Source organism: Erpetoichthys calabaricus, chromosome 5 (genome assembly GCF_900747795.2).
Source record: "Erpetoichthys calabaricus chromosome 5, fErpCal1.3, whole genome shotgun sequence".
NCBI classification, from domain to species: domain Eukaryota; kingdom Metazoa; phylum Chordata; class Cladistia; order Polypteriformes; family Polypteridae; genus Erpetoichthys; species Erpetoichthys calabaricus.
Window position 1 is genome coordinate 25076801 of NC_041398.2, and position 22485 is coordinate 25099285.

The 22485-nt window shown below is 38.3% G+C and overlaps 1 protein-coding gene across 9 annotated transcripts in view; it reads right to left on the minus strand.

The window, feature by feature from the left end:
- Positions 1 to 22485, minus strand: part of LOC114651551 (low affinity immunoglobulin epsilon Fc receptor-like) — a 139167-nt gene that overhangs the window by 30044 nt on the left and 86638 nt on the right. The window contains exons 7-10 of one of the 9 annotated variants that reach the window (XM_051927589.1): positions 16844 to 16930; positions 13284 to 13348; positions 11360 to 11484; positions 9374 to 10702 (exon numbers count right to left, since the gene is read on the minus strand). In XM_051927589.1, the coding sequence (XP_051783549.1) occupies positions 10534 to 10702; positions 11360 to 11484; positions 13284 to 13348; positions 16844 to 16930 (446 nt within the window). In that variant the 3' untranslated portion in view covers positions 9374 to 10533. Of the gene's footprint in view, positions 1 to 9373; positions 10703 to 11359; positions 11485 to 13283; positions 13349 to 16778; positions 16931 to 22485 lie in introns of those variants that run through there. The other 8 variants (XR_007934894.1, XM_051927592.1, XM_051927587.1 and 5 more) reach the window with 8 other exon arrangements.

The window sequence follows — 22485 nt, forward strand, 5'->3', positions numbered from 1 at the left end:
AGGAAGGTGTAGTTGTATGCATTACTCGAGGATAAAAAGGAAGTTCTATGAAAAAATATTAAAAAACCAAAAGACCTTTCTGCAAACAAAAGGAAAATTGAAAAAGAAATAGAAGCTGGTATGAAAATCTCACAGACACAGGATTTAGTCACTGAATCATTTACTGCATCACAAAAACTTTACATTCTATCTTAGATCAAAAGAACCACCAGATACTAGAAATCAAATATTATGGAATTTGTGAATCGATTAAAACTGATTTCTTCCATAAAGAAGAAAATTAGTTTACACCTTTAATGTGGTATATGATATTAGCACACTCCTGGTATATGTTTTCCAAACAGAAATACCACCTGATTAGTTTATATGTTTGAGAAACACCAGGAAGACCAAACATACTGTAAGTGAAGAGTGAGTGCAATTTAACCATCTCCCTTAATTTGAACTGGAATTAAATTTTTACTCTTTGGGCAGAATGTAGAGAGTTTAATGGAATTAAACTTGATGTGAATTTAATCTTTTTGCTGTTTTTTGGTCCACTAAATTTAATTATCTATATAAAAGAATGCTCAGCTCCCTCCAACTAATGGTGCCACTATTCTAATTTATTCACTAAATGTTCACTAGATGTAGCCCACCACGATGGGCTACATCTGAACTGGAGCACCACCAATGTGTTGGAGAGGTATATGAAGATTGTTTAAACTAGGGAGTGGGAGGACAGGATATTTAAGATAGGACAGGCTCACAATTACACATGGACAAACAACAATAGTGCAAAAATAAAAATGCAGAGTAATGTAAATTCTAATCCAACATTTAAACATAAAAGTAAAATGAGTAACAGCTTGACTTAATGGTAAAAGAATCAAAAATAAAACAAGTGAATTGTATGTAGTGGAGCATAATTATAATATTTGTAGCTGCATGTGGTCTTCAGGACAAAAAACAACCTGAAGATTCCATAGCAGTTTTACTATATTGGTGAACTTGTAGAGGCATCAGCTAAGTAGCCAGGACTGGACATGTCTTGTCCAAGTTGAGTGCAGCTGTGGCACAAATTGAGGACATGCTGGAAAAAATCTGTCTCAGGAAAATATACAGTATGTTAGCTCATTGTGTGAACATGCAACATGCATGTACCACAAAGCTGAGTTTGTCTGCTTGGGTTGAATGAGAAGTAAGGTGCATGGAAGCACTACAAAAATTTAAAAGCGCACACATGCACCATCTCACCAAGTGCAAGTCACACTTGTATAAGATCCTATATGTTCCGTAGAATTTACACCAATTCACGTGGCTGTGGTCGAGCGTGAGCCCAGCAGACTGCTGCATACACACACACACACACACACACACACACAGAGAGGTCTTTCGTTTATATCTCTCTATTATATAAAATAATCTTGGGTTGAGACATTCATGTCAAATGTGAGGACATCTGACTTCATCTGGAAAACATCAGGGAAAGAGGTCTTACTTTAAGAATGTGTTATAAACTGCTCAATGCAGAGAGACAGTAATTTCAATGTGTATCTTTTTAATAATACTAAAAGGGCAAGTTTACAGTTTATATAGTCATGGGGACTATAGCTTCAAAATTATGAACTGAGATAACTTTGCAAATAGTGGAGTACAAGAGCAGAAGTTTACAGACGTAATCAGTGACTGTATTTTAACATAATATGTTAAGACAGCAACGTGGGGTGAAGCCTGCTTAGATATAAAATTATCTAATAATCAGGATAGAATTGAGGGTGTAGAGGTGATTGAACTACTAGGGTCAAGTGATCATAGTATAATATAGTTCTCAATGTTTTGGAAGAGTGCGGGTGCAAAGAATAAAACTAAGTTTAAATTTGATAGGATAGATTTTGAGCAGATTTGGAAAAGTCAGTCTAAGAGGAATACACTTGGATAACAGTCGATGAGATTTCAATACACATTTAAAAACATTTTACATACAGTGCAGGACAGGTATCATAGGGCATATGAAAACATGGGGGCCACCATTAAGAAGGCTATTGGGGGGGGGGGGGGGTCTGAAAGACAGTTAAAGAGGAATTTGCCAGATAAGGCTAAAGATGACCTAAATAGATTCTTTCAGCAATTTAGTAATAACAGAACAATCAACTAAGGGGCAAAGTATATCAGGAATAGTAAAGGAGAATTTAAAAATACAGACAGTGAATAGCAGATGCTCTGAGCTCCCATTTTTCTGAGGTCTTTATATGTGAAGAAATGGATAACTTCAGAGAGTGGTAAAATTGTAGGGAGAGAAGTACTGCTATTATTAAATAGGCTGAAATCAAACAAGTCACCAGGACCAGATAATATTTACCCTCAAGTTCTTAATGAGAGTAGTGAGTACAGATATAAACCCTTGACGCATATTTTTAGGATGTCACTGTGCCCTGGGTAAATTCTGAAGAACTGGAAAATGGCAACTATTATCACGTTATATATAAAGGGTAACCAGGCAGATCCAAGGAAAAACTACAACTAGGCCTGTAAGCTAAATATAAATCAAAGGTAAATTAATGGAAGGAATAATAAAGGATAAGATTGAGCAGCACATGGCAAGTACAGGAGTTTAACTAAACAGTCAACATGGTTTTAGAAGAAGGGAGGTCATGTTTTACTAACATGCTGGAATTCTATAAGGAAGCAAGAAAAGGAATATGATCAAAGTGGATATCATGGTATTATTTATCTTCACTTTCAGAAAGCATTTGATAAGGTGCCACATGAGAGAAGTGGTAGTTCAGGGTGTTGTTTGTAGATGAGTAAAAAGTGGCTCAGACACAGGAAGCAGAGGATGGTGTTGCGAGGAACCAAATTAGAATTGGCTGATCTTAAGAGTGCTGTGCTACAGTGGTCAGTGCTATTTTTAATATATATAAATGATTTGGATAGGAATATAAGTGACAAGCTGGTTAAGTCTGCAAATGATGCCAAAATAGGTGGATTAGCAGACAATCTGAAAACAGCATTGAGGCTTGGGCAAATTTGTGGCAGATCAAATTTAAAGTAAGTCAATGTAAAGTATTACATGTAGGAAGTAAAAATATTAGGTTTGAATATGCAATGGGATGTTTGAAAATCGAAAGTATACCTTATGAGAAGGATTTAGGAGTCGTAATGAATGCGACACTATCAACTGCCAGACAGCATTCAGAAGCCATTAAGAAGGCTAACAGAAAGTTAGGTTTTATAGCATAATGTGTAGAGTACAAGTCCAAAGAGGTTATGCTTAAGCTTTATCAGGCACTGGTGATGGTGAGGCTTCATCTGGAGTACTGTGTTCAATTTTGGTCTACAGGCTACAAAAAGGAAATACCAGTACTGGAAAAAGTCCAGAGAAAAGCGACTTGGCTGATTCCATTGCTACAGAGGATGAGTTATGAGGAAATATTTAATGAATGGAGCCTTTTCAGTTTATGCAAAAGAATATGAAGTGTTTCAAATTATAAAGGAAATGATTACAGTGGATTGAGACTCTTACATTAAAATGAGTTCATCAAGAGCATGGGGATGCAGTTACAAAATTGTTAAGGGTAAATTTCACACAAACATTATGAAGTTTTTCTTTACACAGACAACCACAGGCATATGGAATTAGTCACCAAGTAGCGTAGTAGACAGTAGCACTTTAGGGACTTTGAAAACCAGACTTGATGTTTTCTCAGAAAGAATTAAGTGGATAGGAATGGCGAATATTAGATTGTTCTACTATTCTAACCTGTTAAAATGCCGATGTTTGCACATTAATTCTTATCATTTCTAACGTTTTATTCATACTTGCATTGAATGATAAAATGTGATAGAATTTTTGGTAATGTCAACACTTTTGAGCACTTCAGGTTGCTTCACTAGTTGGTCATCTATGAATTTGGTTTATTGGGGTTTATATGATCTTGTTTAGAAGGTAAATTTAAATTAAATAAAAACATGAATCAAGACCAAGTACTCTAAGTACCTGTGATACATTTCTTTGCTGCTGATCCCCTGTGTAATTGTCCATGTCTATCAATTTGTACATTTTGGCATTATGCTGCTATTTTCCTTTTAAAAATTTTCCTTCCATCCTTCATTTCTGTTCTTGGCGACATTTTACTTCTAAATAAAAGAAAATCATAAGAATGTTACCTAACTCCTCCTTATAAACATAGAGGAAAAATAATTTAGTCTTAAAAATAAAGTAACACTGAAGGTGAGCAATGTATACTTCATCCTATTCTACTAGGTGCTTTAGAAGGCAGAGGGCAAAGACAACGTAAGCTGTACAGTCTCCAAACATGAGACTCAGTTTCACAAATAAAGTGGTTACTAACATTACAGCACTGACATTTTAAAATGTGTTTAAAAATATTTGGATAAAATATATCATATATAATGGATGTCCAAAGCTATAAAAACAACAGATTAAAAACTTGGGGAGTGAGGTAGATTGGAGGAGCTGTGATCTGTACACATAACGATAATGATCTTACAATGTTATAAACCCATAATAATTTTGTTATGCTTCTTACACCTACATAATTATTTAACTGCAAACAAATGTACTTCATAAAAATGTTGTGTATATTTATGTTAATTAGCATTCTGCCTCTTTTTGATTGAAACAGGACGATTGTTAAGAATGCGACCATTAGGGGTGCCCCAAAGTCACAAACACCTGACACAGCTTGACCAAACACAGTCCCACATTCAAAAAGATGGTGTTTTTTTATTAACAGTACCTTGACAGGGGGTCAATGGCCAAAATAACACAACCAACAGTTCTAAAAGTTCCTGTCCTTACATTTCTCCTTTTGACCTCTGCCTCTGGACTCTGACTCTTCTCTGTAATGCAGAGTGCCAGCTTTTTTATGTATGGCCTTGGAGTAGTTCTGGTGCCAGGGCAAAGACCATAGGGAGCTGTTCCGGGTCAGGTAGAAGTTCCCCAAAGTAGAGAAACCCTTTTTGGCAGCTCCCTTCTGATAGCACCCAGGAACTACAACAGGGTTACCCTTCCAGACCACAGGTTCCGATGAAACCCTGGGGGTGCCCAAACTGTGACTATACCAGAGTAACACTGCCACTTCCTGTTATATGGAATAATCTGCCCCAGTCCATTCATTATGGCCCAAGTGCCCCGACTAGGGTGGAAAGCACTAGCCATTCTGGTTAGGCTGTTTCTCCCATTGCATTGTCCATCCATTATAGCCTCCAAATTGGTTAAGTCAACCAGCCCATCCACTTATAAAACCTTGTAGTAAGAGGTCCGTGCGAAGCGATGTTTCGAATAAATAAGCGGGTCCTGGGGCGTGTAGGCTCTGAACGGATGTTTGTGTGCATATGCTTGTTCTGCTCCAGGGTTGATCAGGCTGCTTGGCTGATCACACATTCACAGGCAAATACGAGCAGATCAGTCAGGTGCCTCATTCACATCTCAGAGTCAGTGGAGTACAGCACCTGCACCCCATCAGACAATATTAAAGGAGCCTGCACAATAGAAAGGAAAAAAACAAAGAGAATCGGATCAAATCAAAAACAAAACAGAGAGGGCAGAAAACGAAAGATTGGAGGTTAAGGAAGGATAAAGCGGTAGGACTGGGAGAGCCCATGTTATGAAGAGTTGATGCAGGTGGTCGGGAGTATGCCCCTGGGAAGCGAGCGGCAGGCCTGAACTAGAGTGCAGGTTTGGAGAAGGGGCGCTTCTTAAAATAAAACAGAGAAATAGGAGTCGCCCTGTTGACACCGACGGACTGGCTAAGGGAGACGTGAGTGGGGTTTGGCGGGGAGTCTAACAAACATCAACAGACTGGCAGTAGAAACCCGAACCTAGGATAAGTTGATGACTGCATCTGTTTGCGGGTGTATCCTCATGGTTGAGATAAGCTGCAGAGACACCAGATTTTAAGAAGATGCATTGGGTCTTGTCCCTGTTTTAACACTAGAATTACCAACGCCTACGAAAAAACTTGTAATTCTGGCCCACCTAAAATCCCTTTGCACTTTTCCTTCAGCATCTTTTGTCTTTGAAATGTGTCGATCAACACAAGTGGCAAGCAGCCTGCTTTCACATCCCCCCACAGCCACAGAAAGGGTAAAAACCTCTTCTAGCTCAAGCCTTGATTATCTGGGAGTGAGATACCTTCAAGCTGTATAGGGCAAATAATATATTGTTATTTGGAACACATCCATTTCATGTGTGTTCAGTGTCTACAGCAATCTATATAAACACATTGCTAAAACAGAAACGTTTTTCATGTTTCTCTGGTGCTGTGTTGGCATCATGCACCAGAAGGCGTAAGCTTATTCAGTGCGAACAGGAACACACAGGTTGCCAGTTTCTGTGTTCTACAACAGGTTGGCGGCGATCAACAAACATGTACTGTGCAAAGTACTGTCCACTGAGAAAAGAAGGGTGTTCTTTGCTCACCTTGCAGAGGAACTTCATCGTTGCTTCTTACAAGAAAAGGCGATGGAAAATTAAAAAGAGGATGCAACATTGACAAGCTTCTGTTCCAAAACCGCTGCTTCCACTAGCAAAGCAAACTGAGTCAGTGTCAGGTGCCCTTTCAGTGTAATAGGAACCACAGCATAGAGAGAAGTCTGTACATTGCAACAGGTACACATGTCGTAAATGAAGGAAGGACCATCCTTGGGTGTGTGGGAAATGTTAACATTTGATTTTGATGATTGTATTTAACACAGAACTGACCTCTCTGTATTACTGTATTCTTTCCTCTGCATGTCCTGGAGTTCAAAAGAAACACCACCATGCACAAAAATATGGATACTGGGCAAGATCGGGGGAAAAAAACGCAGTCCATCCATCCATCCATTTTCCAACCCGCTGAATCCAAACACAGGGTCACGGGGGTCTGCTGGAGCCAATCCCAGCCAACACATGGCACAAGGCAGGAAACAATCCTGGGCAGAGTGCCAACCCACCGCAGAAAAACGCAGTCACTGATTACAACTTTTCTTGGGAAAACCCATATAAACATAATGAGAACATGCAAAATTAATGTGTGGCCAAATATACATGTCAGTTAAATTCTGGGAGACACCAATGTTACTCCATGTGCCTTAATGAAAAATGTGTATGTTTGAAAAAAAACATTTCAATAGTTGCAAAAAAATGGTTTTCAGAAACAAATGCACGATGGATTCTATCATGCTATGAGGAAATAGTTTCCGGCAGCTAATTTTCCATATGGGTTGGCTGAAAACACCAGTAAGATGAGTCTAACTGAACCACAATTTCAATATGTCTAATGTGTTAACGTAACTTTAATAAAGTATCTGCCACATGTCGTCCTCAATCATTTACGTAGCATGCTGAACCACACAGTGATTTTATTGTTTGCTATTTTCCCATCATTCATATATTAGATATTGTGCAGCTTGGAGAAACATTTGTAGAGCTTAGGCATCTGAAATGTGGCCAGCCAGTAAGAGCTGTGTTTGCGCAACCTGATGGTGTAATTTCTGCCATGACTTTGAGGGAGCTCAGGCCTGTTCATTTTAGGGTTTAGGGAGTTATGAACATCTCAAAGACTGCATAGGGCCAAGCGTCAAAATTTGAGCAATAATTGATTTCCAGCTTGTGTAGTATTCACATGAAAATTACAAAGAGAAGAAGTTCTTGTTTGTTTAACTTTAGCTAGATGTATTAAGAAGATTTATTTTTGCTTTCCATATTGTAGTCAGAAAGCAGAAGAGTAGTAACAAAGAACACCCTCTGCATTACCAGAGAAAGCAAAAATATGTTCTTTGATGGAGCTCATTGTATTTCAGTGTGCTGAAGGGGACAGAGATGATTGCATAAGGCATCAGATGTAACTGGTTGCTACAACTGGAAACAAAAAGCTTTTTATATTAATTTTTATATTAATCTTTTTGTGAAATGACCTTGCAAGTTGTAGAAGGCATTTCTTTGAAATCAATCTAATTGTAATATTTATCCCTAATTTTACTGTGTAGCAAAAAAAAAAAAAGCTGTGTTAATAGTCAGTGTGCAGTTCAGTGCAGACTTCACAGTCCCTAGCTACAGATCACAACTCTTCTTAAGGAATTCTCAAGCATTCCTAAGCCTTTAGCATTTTCTGGGTCTTCAACAGGGTCTCCACCCAGTGGGACATGCCTGAAAAAGCTCTATCAAGGGATGCCTGGGGGGCACCCTTACAACATGCCTAAACTACCTCAAGTGGTCAAGTGAACTCTGAGGCTCTCTCAGATCCCTGAGGTTCCCTATCCTGTCCATGAAATCCACAAATAGGAGTGGTGATAAGACAGAGTCTTGATGGAGGCCAATACCCACAATGAACGGATTTGACTTAACACTAAGTACGATTTGGACACAGTTCTCACTGCATTTATATATGGAATGAACAGAATGCAAGAGCTCCCAAGTTTCTCAATATTCCTGCAGTGCCTCCCACAACAAAACAGGATTAGAATGGCAAGATATATTGGGCCGAATGGCCTGCTCATGTCTAAATTTTCTAATATTCTAACACATACCAAGGAACACGGTCATATGATTTTTGCATGTCTAAAAAAGCACAAGGTTATCACACTTCCACGCACCCTAAAGCAACTACACCAAACAGAAGAGCTGGTCCAACGTACCACTGCCAGGATGGAATCCACATTGTTCCTTCTGTGTATTTGGCACAATCATCAGATGGAATCTTCTCTTTAGCACTGCTGTATATGCCTGATGTGAGGGGCTAAGAAATGTGATCCCTCTGTACTTGGAACACACCCTTTGGTCAGTCTTCTTAAATATGGGGTCTGCCACACAAGTCATTCCAAGGGTGCCTTACCAAACTTTTATGAGTCATTGAATAGACATGTTAACCATGCTATCTACAATGTCCAGGGCTTTCAACATCTATGGTCAGATTTCATCCAACCCAGCAGCTTTTTCACCATGGAGACCTTGGACCACCATAGTGAATTCAGCAACAGTGATGGGATGCCGCTATTGGCCATGTTCAATGTTGCCTCCTGGTAGGACAGCATGTCTACTAAGTCGTGGAGTTCTATCCAGCATTCCTTCCATAACTCCACAATTTCCCCAGAAGAGGTCAGCACCTTGCTATCCCTGCTTAAAACAGTCTGGGCAAGGACACCCCTTTCCCTTCTGAGGATTTGCAGAGTTGCCAAAACAGTCTCAAGGCCATCTGACAGTCTTTCACAGTGGCTTCCTCAAGCCTTTGCTTCCACTACCACTTTTTTTAGCAGCCCTCTTAGCCGGTCAGTACATCTCAACCAAGTCAGGAGATGCCACAGAGAGAATTTCCCTGAAGGCCACCTTTTTTAGTCTAACAAAAAGTAATGTTGAGTTTACTAAAATAGTTCACTTTCGTGGGTTATGCAGGTGGTAATATTATTTCCTTTCATTATTACATACTTCAGTACAAGGCTCTCATATTCACAAGTCAGGTCACCAGCATATCACAAGTCCTTGATATGCCACACTGCACAGTGATAGTTTATGAGTGGCCTTTGTTAAAGTCTTATTACATGATATTATGTGACAAACAGAATCATTAAAGGCAGTACCCAATCTAAAGTATTACCAACATTATGTTTATTATAGATTACCAACATTATGTTTATTAAATACCTTATTTGTACAAATATACAATTGTAAAAAATGGGAACATAAGGTAAACAGGTTGAATTGAGATAATTTTTAAATGCTAAGATCAATTTAATCCATGTTGTCTTTTTGCCAGAAATCTCCATGTAGCTTTTGCCCCTCACACACACAGCCTTCATGACAATGTCATCAGTCTACTCACAAAGAAAAGCTCTTTCTACAAATGCCCTGTGTGTTTAATGGCTCCTTGCATGCACTCTGAATCGTTTTATTACTATTTACATTCGTTTTTGTGGTTATTTATACATTTTTATTGCTATTCTATCAATTCCATTTTCTGTTCTACTTTCTGAACCATTAAATTATATTTTAATTTCCCAAGATGACATCCTAGCTTTGGGTTAAAGACATTTTTACAAACTAATTTTTACTTTGTTTTCCTGTAAGTCAGGGAAAGGCCATTAGACTAGAGATAAGATTTTTTGACTTATGATTTTTGAATTGCAGTTTTGTTTTTGATTTAAATTTTATTTTCTCTTCTCCTGCTACTTCAAATTTTTGGTCATTTTCTGGATGCTTACCTCCATCATATGTCCATAACAATGTTTTTCTGACCTCCATTAACATTTTATGCCGCCTATGAGGATACATTTGATTAAACAGTACTGAGAATTATTGTCTAAAATTAATTTTACCTTTCAACATGCATTTTTCTTCACATATCATTGAAATATCAAGTATGTTAAAAATGTCATTCAAAAGACTCAAGGAAATGAGATAAAATATCTCAGTGACTTGGGTGTGCAGACACCTGCAAACTCAGAGAAACTGCAAAATAAATCAGCGCCTCTGAGTGAGTGCTCTCCTTTACCGCCAATCTAGAGTTTCCCAGTGATGCTGTAGATTCTATGTGATTTATTACTTAAAGGTCACAGTGCAATTCCTTCTGCTGCTCTTTCACAGATAACGTTGTTTGTGTCTGAACAGCGGGCATCATACCAGCCACCAGGAGTAGCGGTTTTCTGTATTTGCACACAGTCTTCTTGATTATCCCAGTTATCTGGCTCCATCGATCCATCCCAATTCACACCCCAGAAGCTGAAAGAGAAGACAAGCCATCAGAACTTCTGTTGACTACCAAATCTACCAAATACACATCCAAAATGAACTAAACACAAAAGGGAGATTTTGGTTTTTTTTGAGGGCACAAAGTAATCATGTAGGTAAATAAGGAAAGTAAACCAGAAATAATGTGGGAGTTTAATGAGTAGATAATAAGAAAGCAGAAAAAGATGAGGAAAAAGAATTAGAGATGTGAAAAGAAAAAAAATCATAGCAAGGAGAAAAAGGTAAGAGAATTAGAAGGAGTAAAAGTGAAAATAAGGCAAAGTGTGGCGATTAAGACATGTGATCTACAAGTGACCCAAAGAAAAAGCAAACAGCCATATTCTTCTGTTTCTCAGTCCTTAAAAAGACACAACCAGAACATTGGATTTGGAAAATAAGGACAGCACTGGGTTGAGACAACAGTTTCCTCTCACCTTCACTTTCTCTTTTGTCTTTTACCATTGACTGTTAAATTTGAACCAGATCTCTGCTTAAATAGAATGAAGTTACAGTAGCTGTTTTTTACTTCACTTTTTTGTGCTGGTTTTATTGTGGCAACAATTTATCTGAATGTCATTTGATTTGTCCCACCGTGGGGACTGCATCTCTAAAACGTACACATACAGAGGGTTTGCTTTATGCCTGTACCTTTTGCTTGAGTCCAGACGTTTCTTGTCCACCCAGACAAATTGACCTTCAGTAGCCATGTCATTCAGTCCAATCCAGTAGGGCTTCCTGGGATTTTGTTTGTTCAACTCATTTAATAAAAATGTCTAAAAAAATATATATATGTTTGAATAAGCAGACCTTGCAGAATGAAATGACACAAACAGAAAAGATGGTCTGGATTTATTTTTATTGTCATTTTATTTATCATGTAAGTTTCATGGAAGCCAAGCAACACTTTTCATATATTTCCATCGGTAATTTGTAACATTGCTATTTCCAAACGAAGGGACTTGACAGGCGTTTCTTTTTAAATTCTTTAATTTAGCGCTGTCACTTTCCATGATGGCATGCCCATCTTATCTCATGCTAACCCATTTGGTCTTTTGTTTGGTATCAGTGTCTTCTTCAATGAGCCCACTTCTCTCATGACATGTGTGAATGAATTTCTGCACTACTTGGTATATAAAATAATGTTTGATCTGACAGAATGTTGACATTTTTTCCAGCTTTTAGGCTATGCGCAGTTGTCTGTGCCGATAACACAGCTTTATATTTTGTTGCTTGACATTTGCTGCAGCTTTTTCAGAAAGTCTAATTAATAATAATCAGTATAAGCAAGGATTTAATATAAACAGTAATAATAAAGTCATATATTTAAAGTAGATAATAAAATTGTAAAACACCTATATATTCAAATAAATGTACAGTATATAAATTGAGTTCAATAATCAAAATCCAATGAATTAAACATATATGAACTTAGTAAATGAAGAACAATAAACATAGACAAAAGTAACAATGGGAGTGTAGTACATTTTATAACATTTATGTAGAGGGTTTGTTCCTCAGAGTGATAGGCACCATACAGTTATTATAATTTCAGAATTAGAGAGTCACAAAGTTAAGGTGAACATCAGAATGATACTGCTGCTCACAGAAATCCTTCCTTGTCAGTGACACACAGGAGCTCTCACTGGCCCGGGACTACAGGTACCCAAGTTGTGGCCGCAGGTTTTTATTCAAACTTAATTTCATATTTAGATACTAATAGTTCTTGCTGAAGTAACATGTTGTATGCTTCATTTTATTTAACTCACTTGTTCAAATTCATAATGCCTAATTTCTTCTTTTAGTCTTAAACAGCTAGATTCTATGTTTTAATTGCTTCTTATTTTCTTATTCAGCTGACAATTAACAATGAAATGTAAATGACAAATGAACCAGCAGCTCGTCATCTAACTTGGTCCAATTTAGACCTGTGTGCTCATCGTGAAGTATTAGTTAATGGACAGATGTTGTTGCTATCCATTTGTGTTAATCAGTTCATACTTTGTTTTCTGTGTGTTTTAACAAATCTGTATCTTTATATGTACTACTTCTTTAGTTATTAATATAATCTATACTTGTACCTGAGAAATATTGTTTACAGTGCTCTGTGCCTGCACTCAGCGATGAGCTCTATACAAAATAAGTTGTATTGTGTTGCAATAAAATATTTGGAATAAAATGGAAGAAAAAAGGAGAAAGAATGAGAATTACTAATATGCCATAAATCATTTGGAAGATATTCTTGAAAAAAAAAATCTCTAATAGCCTGAGATGGCAGAATAAAAACACATTTTTTTACCTTTGAACCCCGAGATAGATAGATAGATAGATAGATAGATAGATAGATAGATAGATAGATAGATAGATAGATAGATAGATAGATAGATAGATAGATAGATAGATAGATAGATAGATAGATAGATAGATAGATAGATAGATAGATAGATAGATAGAACTTTATTTGGCTTAATGCTTGTGCTTTAACCTGCCCTTCTTTATCACTGAATTGCAAACATTCAAGTACTGCGTTTTTCTAACCACACTGTGTGAATCCAAGTAGACACAAAGGACATACCTGCTCCTCCTCACTCTCTATGATCACCAGGTGTGCCCCAAGTATTTTACAGCCATCATGGCCACCTGTCCAGGTCAGCTTATCACTGGAGAAGAAGTAACACTTTGAGTTGAAGAACAGCCAGTGCTGTGGACAAACATAACAAGTCCTACCTGTGAAAAAAGAACAAATGAAGAGAGAAAGAGTAGCTGAAGAGAAGATATGACATTAAGAGTTGGGTCAGTGAGAGCCACATTTCATCTCCTAGACATGCACTGTAAACCACAAGCCAGTCTCTCCATCTATCCCTCCATCTTCCTGCCCCTGCATTTTCCAAGTCAGGATTAAAGGGAGTGGGAGTCTATCTATCCCTGCAGCCTGACAAGAAATGGCAAGATGTTAGCTTATCACAGGCAGTCTCATAGATACACACAGACTCAAACTGGGCAGTTCAGGGTCATCATTTAACGTAATTTCCACATCTTGGGATAGAAACTGGAATATACAGATGGACACTACGACAATATGCAGATTACACACAATGACCAGGCCAGATTTTGATTGCTGCTTCCTGGAGTTGTTAGATAGCAGTTTGAAACCATATTAACTTGCTATATTTATTTGGAAGAAAATACATAAATAATAAATAATTAAAAACTTTCGAACTAATCAAAATGCATTACTTGTGACTTCTCATTGTCAAGGAAAACAATCTGTTATCCTAACTGTAAATTATTAGTAAAACAATGCATTAACAATCAGACAGCTTGAGCACGCTTGATTGGTCAGTGAAGTTTGAGAACAAACCATCCATCCATCCATTTTCTGTATTTCTTAGCTTATGTTAGGACTGAAATAAATTGGTAACCTACTCCAGCAGTATTGCTGCAAAACAAGAAGCAGCCCAGCATGTAATCCTCAGCATCACACACCCTCAAGCCCTAAGGGACGAAGACTCAGCAATCAATCCATGTAAATAGGCTTCTGCTTGCCCATGGAGGACAGCCAAAAAAACTACAATGAAGAGGGATTGTTGATGGGTCAGTTGACTACATTTGTACCTGAGCAGTTAAATATGATTAAGGTCATTGCATGGAGAATCTTGAGCAAATTAATTTACATTGCAAGAAATTTAAGAACCGTTTCATAACTGCGGGAAACACTTGTTACTCAACGATGACTCAGAATCCTAAGAACAGAGACAACAATAGACTGAGGGGAATTCTCTAACAGCAAAGAAATTTCAGACCAACACACTGCAGGAATGATCATATTGTTTGATGTTTGCAGCCATTAATCGGGGAGAAGCATCAATGAAATCCATAAACCATTATACTTTGTGCTTTACAGGAATTCCCTCATTTACATCACAGAGGTTCCAAAATCTGCCCTGTGAAACTGTGAATTTAAAGAGAAGTCCAAACCACACCATGCTCCAGACCAGACCCACTATGACTGCAACCTGTTTCCTAATTTAAACAGATTCCTCTGTGAGATGCACTATGTCAAAGATTAAGACATCAAGTCACCTACACTAGGGTGTTTGTTCAAGAAAGAGAATATTTTCTTTTATTTAAGTGTCATAGAAATGCTTCTTGAACTTTATAACAAAACCTAATTAATCAAATTTAGTTTCAAAAGACCAAATCCTATCACAATGGCATTAGTGTGGAATTGTATTAAGCTTATCTGTATGAATCATTTATGAATTGTACTTTATGGGCTTTTAATTTTACCTACAGTATGTAATCTTTGTTTTACACTGATGAATCCTACTGAATTTGAATTCCTTTTGAAATTGCTGTTACCCAAGTCTGCTGCTATGCTGGAGTTGAAATTTTAAGACAAAACATATATATTTTCAGTTGCCAAGGTTAGATTGGTTATTTGTTGTGTAGATAAGCAAAGCATTTCATGAGAGTAACTAATCAAGCTCAGTTTGTGGTCTTATGAACTGAAGCCACATGAAATGCTCCATTTGAATATCCAGTCCTGGAATATTAGCTACAAAGTAATTAATCATTTCTCTGGTCAAAAATGTAATGCATTCTGCTTTGATTATTGCTTCAAATACAGCCATGTATGATGTAGAGAGAATGGATTTGGGAGGAGGGACATAAACTCTTTATTTGATAACTCATACGTTTATTCAAGACTTATGGCCTTGAATCTATCAATGTATAATAAAGACTACCTATCTGATAATTATCTGATGTGGCTCTCTTTATCTTCCACACTACATCCAATGTAGGATAGAATCCTGGATGGGGGGCCAGTCTATCAAAGGACATGTGGATTATTGATCATGCAGATTATGTTGAAAAATAAAACTTGTCTGATTTCACTGGTGTTTATATTAATAGGTCCAGCTCAAACCATTTTGGTCACCCCTTATATATTATTCAATTTTAGGATATTACAAATTGAATTAGGTTTAGGCATTGGCAAATATGTCAGTGTTGCCATCTGACGGCTCCAAGAGACCAAGTTTACATCCTGTGTCCTTTCATTATCTTTGTGTGTAGTTTTTTTACTTTGTTTGTGCATCTTCGTGGGTTCTTCCAAAGCTATGAATGTTAGATAAACTGGCAATTCTAATTTGGCATAATGTGAGTATGGGTGTGCGTGTCTATTTGCTTGGACCTTGCAATGAACTATTGCCCAGTGCAGGAGTGTCTCCTCCTTTCTGTCCACTACTCGCAGGATAGGCTTTGACCCTTATTGACCCTGATTCTTAAGTGAGTTTAGGATGTTATGTTACCCTCAATGTTCGAAGTATGCATGATACGTTTTAAAATTGGAACTCCCGCCTTCCTCACAAGTGGAATGGAAAGTGATAAGTGGGTTGGAAATAGATGGATGGATTATTTGTATATTTCTAAGACGTTTCCACCGCATACCACAAGCTAAGGGAGGTTATACTTAAGACAGACAGATTTCCAAAAACAACAATACAAAATTATTAAACTTCCACCATTATAAGAAGACAAACAAAGTGAAACTTGACGTTCTATAATGTTTCATTTTGGCCTGCTGACAGACAAAAGCAAAAAGGTATTCAGTGGTCACATCTCACTCATGTTCATTCCTTTCTGTTCTCCGCCTATATTTCTGTCATTCAGGAAGTTTTCACCACAAACCAACCAACATCAAGAAGCTTTGAATATCCTAAAGTGCCCCCAAAATACCATTACAGTTATGTGCCATTCCTATGATTAGATGAGTTCATCTCTAAAATTTGGATCATTTAAGTCATCTTGAGAACTGACACTTATAGTAACCGAAATTCAAGCAACTGGTGTGAAGCTGCTATCAATATGTAGATACAAATGGATAGATAGATAGATAGATAGATAGATAGATAGATAGATAGATAGATAGATAGATAGATAGATAGATAGATAGATAGATAGATAGATAGATAGATAGATAGATAGATAGATAGAATTGCAAACATTCAAGTACTGCGTTTTTCTAACCACAGTGTGTGAATCCAAGTAGACACAAAGGGCATACCTGCTCCTCTTCACTCTCTATGATCACCAGGTGTGCCCCCTCTGCTTTACAGCCATCATGGCCACCTGTCCAGGTTAGCTTTTTACTGGAGAAGAAGTAACACTTTGAGTTGAACAACATCCAGTTTTGTGGACAAACATAACAAGTCCTGCCTATGAAAAAAGAACAGATGAAGAGAGAAAGAGTAGCTGAAGAGAAGATATGACATTAAGAGTTGGGTCAGAGAGAGCCACATTTCATCTCCTAGACATGTACTTTAAAGCACAAGTCAGTCTCTTCATCTATCTATCCATCCATCTTCCTGAACCTGTATTTTCCAATTCATGGTTAAAGGGAGCGGGAGTCTATCCCTGCAGCCTGAGGAGCAAAGGGAAGATGTCAGCTCATCACAGGCAGTCTCACAGAGACCCTCACACAAAATCAAATTGGCCAGTTCCAGGTTATCATTTACACAAATTTTCCGGAAATAATATTGATCAGTCTTGAAGACTCAGACAGCATTTCTGTAATATATAAAAACATTTTAAAGTCCCTCCCTTTCAAAGATCCCAGAGTACAGTGGGAAAAGGATATCTTACTCAACATTTCAGAAAAGGAGTGGAAGGCAGCCAGGCACAGAATTCACTGAAGCTCCATATGCACAAAGCATACAATTACTCAACTTATAATTATATATCGAGCACATCTGTCTCATTTAAAATTGTCCAAAATGTTTCCAGGGCAAGATCCAACCTGCGAACACTGCAATCAAGCTCCGGCCTCACTGGGTCACATATTTTGGGCCTGCACCAAATTAACATTATTTTGGACCAAAATCTTTAAATTCCTTTCAGACTGCCTTGGTGTCACAACCCCTTCAAATCCATTAACAGCTGTGTTTGGTGTACTTTCAGGTGGGCTTAAAGTGGAGAAGGACAAACAAACTGTAATTGCCTTTACTTCACTATTTGCACATAGACTTACAGTATCTTACTCAACTGGAAGAATCCTAACTCACCTCTTTTAAGTCAGTGGGTAACTGATGTTATTACTATTTGAAATTGGAAAAAAATCAAATTCTCACTTAGAGGTTCTGTGCAAAACCTTGCAGGATCTAATCAATAACATTTTAGAATAAGCATTTAAATTGAGGAAGCAGATTCTCTCCCCTCTTTCTAATTCTATTTATTTTTATTCATTTATTAATTTATCTATTTACTTATTTTTACTAGTTTAAAGTTTTACTCTGCTGGCCTTGCTCTCATTCTCATGGGTGGGGGTTGATTTGTTATTGTTAAACTTGACTTGCTTGTATGGAATGTTGATTTTAATAAAATCAATAAAATGCAAAAAAAAAAAAAAGGAATTTTGGGTCATCTTTCGCTTTATCTACTACATTCCGCTCCAACTGTCATTTAGCCTAACCCCTTGATTGTTTGCCCTCATGTTCTCATACGCCCTACAATTCACTTTGGAGTTATTAGTCTTGTGTACCTTGTCACACATGTGCGCATGGAAGGCAGCTAAAGGGCTCAAAAGAGGGTAATTACATGCCGGACCAGGGGGTGGCAGAGCACACTGATCTTTTCTCTTTTTCCTTTGCAGACCACCCACGGGAAATTCCTCCAGGGTCCGATGATGTCACTTCTGGTTCCGGACATGAGGATGACACCTCCATTTCTGAGCCCAGATGACTTCATTTCCCCTATCCGGCTTTAAAATCGCCTTGTTTTTGTCTGTTACCTCAGTTCTCTTTTGGACTCAAGTCTGTAAAGAGCTATTTCTCACATTTACCTATTTTTCTCACACCAGCTTTCAAGTATATGGGGTGGCTGCCCCAAAGCTTTTTATGGTTTCTTTTTGCATCATTTCACAGTGTTGAAGTTGGCAGGATAATTGACTCCATGAGGAACCAGTACTATGACCTGAAAAATTCCTTGATCTCCTGTTTATCTAAACTCCAGCCCTTATGGGTTCAGGTTGGAGATTATCATAGGGTGGCCGAGTATAGGGTGTGTGTTGCAAGTCAAGAGGACAAGGCGTGAGCCTTGGGTTGGTACAAGGTTGGTACAAAATGCAGTCCGACAGGAGTGTGCTGGGTGGGCTAACAGAACAGGGCCGTGCTTGAAGGCAGAAATGCACAGGACTAATTATGGTCTCTCGGAGGAGAAGGCCGTCCACCAGAACCCCACAAAGGAAGAGTCCTTTGAAAAATGTGGGGGAGCCCTGGGCCAACAGGTGAGGAAACAGTTATAGTGGAAATTTGACTAAAGCGGCAGGAAAGGAAGAGTATTGTGCTCTGGTTAATCCACTATTGTTCCCTTGTACAGGAGCGGTAATCTTAAATGGGCATCAAGTATCGGCCCTAATGGATTCTGGCAGTAACATCCCCATTGTTGCTTGCTGCTTCATGTTGCCACAACAATGGCTAAAAGTTAAGACAAGTCTGACAGGCGTTCACAGAGACACACACCAATACAGGACCGCCTCATGCTTCATCAGTTTTGAAAGATTGTTGAAAATAATAACTATAGTGTTCCTCTGAAACCCTTCATTTCCAGTGATACTGGGATAAGATTAGTCTAATAACAAAAGCACTAATCACTCCTAAACAAACATTGGGCTTAGTGAGAGACAGAAAGATGTGTTCCAAGCTGCGTCAATGCCATGTACAATGCCACGAGAGGGGAGACGTGGCCACTCAGACTGACGTGAAGATTCTCAGAACATTGCATAATGAAACGTCATCATCAGGCGGTGCGGTAGCCCGGGATGAAACCACGCCCATTGAGGTCATTGCAGAGACTCTCTTGCAGCTGTTCGTCCAATGTAAGCAAACTCTGGCTTCATTTAAATGGCAACAATGGAACGACGATTCCCTTAGACCTGCAAAAAATGCAGTCGTTCTGTTAATGGCCACCACACTCAACATCCTATGCCAGAGGGCCCTCACTTTGTCTTAAATAATGACCTCGTGTATTGGTTATCGGAGAACAAGGGTGATGTATGGCCACTGTTGTTAGTGCCACAGTCCTACCGGTGGCAGGTCTGTGACCTAGCATACACCCACCCCCTGAGAGGTCACCTAGGCGCCGAAAAAAACCCTTCAGCATATTAAGCTACGATTCTATAGGCTGGGAATCAATGAGGAGGTTGACTGCTTTTGCATGTCCTGCCTGGAGTGTCAACTGTGTCAAATTCCCAGGAAGGACTGTGCTGCTGTATTTCCCATTACCCTTATTGATGGGGTTGACTTAGTGGGTCCCTTAGAACCCTAGGGGACACAAATACATACTGGTCCTAATTGATTATTCTACCCTATATCCCAAAGCTACCTTCAATGCATAGCTACCTCCAAAGCTATTGCACTGGAATTAGTAGGGGTCTTTGTACAAGATCACTAAAGAATTCCTGACAGACAAGGGGATGCCCTTACCTTAGAGATGTTCAGGTAAACAGCCAAGTTACTTAAGATAATGCATTTAAAGACATCGGTATATCATATCGCAAATCAGACCATTGAACAGATGTCACGCAAGGTGGTCAGGAAGAATAGAAGGAACTGGGATCAGCTCCTCCCCATCGTCCTTTTGGCATAACAGGAAGTTCCACAAGTCTCTACGGGGTTTTCACCGTGTGAATTATTATATGGACAGCAACCTCAGGGTATACTGAATATCCTAAAGGAAGGTTCTTACCTCCCATTCCAAATAATTAGCCCATTTGCATGGCCCTTACCAAGTTAAGGAGAATTATTTGGTGAAACAACCTAATCGTTGACGGAGTGAAAAAGTATATCATGTTAACCTGCTGAGTGAGCGAGAAACCCGGATGGACCACTCTGATTGCACATAACATCATGACAGAGCCCAGGGTGATTGTTCAAGAACATCTGTATCGACTTCCCGAGGCAAAAAGAGCGGAAGTGGAACTGGGGATCATGACCACACTTGACATAATGAAAGGGTAATGTCAGGTTCTTTTAATGGACTCCCCAAAGGCTAAGACTGCATTTAGTACCCCTAGTGGTCACTGGGAGCAACCAACCATTGGAAATTCTGCCTGGGCCCGATGAAATCACTTCTGGTTCTTGGCACAAAAACGTCACTTACGGATCATGTCCAGCTTTAAAACCACCATGTTTTGTCTGTTACATCAGTTTTGTTTTGGACTCAGGTGTGTAAAGACCTTTTCCTCACATTTTGCCTTATTTTCTCAAACTAACTTTCAAGTGTATGAGGTGGCTGCCTCAAACCTTTTTGTGGTGTCTTTTTGCATCATTTCACAGCCTTTTACAGCTACTTTTTTAACTCTTTATTAACCCACTGCAAAGTTTGTTTTTAATTTAATACTAATTCCAAATTAGGTATGTACTTGTCCTGCATTACATGTAAAACATTTTTAAACCTGTTCCACAGCTCCTCGACTGTCTCCATGCTTAAAAGCTTATCCCACTATGTCTTTTTTAGACTTTGTCGCATCTGCTCAAAATTTTCCCTACCAGGGTTACACTTAACAATTTTAGTCTTTGCATCCACACTCTTACTAAACACTGAAAATTGTATTATATTATGGTCACTTTACCCTAATGATTAAATCACCTCTACACCCTCAATTCTATCCTGATTATTACAAACTACTAAATTCAGACAAGCTTCACCCAGCGTTGGTGTTTTAGCATACTATGTTAAAAAACAGTCACTGATTACTTCTAAAAACTGCAAGGTTATCCCAGTTAATATTTGGATAGTTAAAGACCCCATGACTATAATATACCCCTGTAAATTTACCTTTTCAATATTACTAAAATGATGTGTGTTGAAATTACTGTCTGCATTGGGTGGTCTATAACATAACCTAAAATAAGGCCTCTTTCCTTAATGCTTTCCAGACGAAGCCACATGTCCTCAGTAAGATGGGGCTCATCATTCAAGTGAGGAGGACTTGCATTTAAATTTTTTTTGACATAAACAGAAACCCCACTTCCTTTTCTTTTCTGTCTATCCTTCCTAAAAAACATGGTTTTCCTCTATGTTATACTCATCCACTTCTTTGTTAATTAGCCAGGTTTCTATCATATCATAATTATGCTATGCTACACTACATACAATTCTATATAACTTGCCCTATTTTTAATATTTCTAGCATTAACACTAGAACTACCAAAGCAGACGAAAAAACTTGTAATCTCGGCCCAAATTAAATCCTCTTCCACCTCTCCATCAGCATCTTTTGTGTTGTAAATGTGTCGATAAACACAAGCAGCAAGCAGCCTGCTTTCCCATTCCCCCACCAACACAAAAAGAGCAGAAAGTTCTCTCAGCTCAAGTCTGTTTACCTGCGTGCCAGTTGCCAGGAGTTGTAGATAGTAAATAATAGATCGTTATTTGGAATACATGTATTTCATGTGTGTTCTACAACAATCTATGTAAACACATCGTTAAAACAGAAACATTTTTCATGTTTTAGTAATAATTGACAAGATGTAGACATGACGTGTATAATGTGTGAAGCGTAAAGTTCAAATATCAAATAAACACTTTCACAAAAGGTACAAGTATAACAAAGCAAGTCCACTTTTATTTAAGAATATAACTGCAGAAAAGACATTGACAAGACCTTAATACGACCACTCTGGTGGTTGAGCGGTAAGAACTGCTGACTCATAATCAAGACATTCGATCCCAGATGCCTCCATTTTGAGTAGTGTGCTGCTCTTATTGTTACT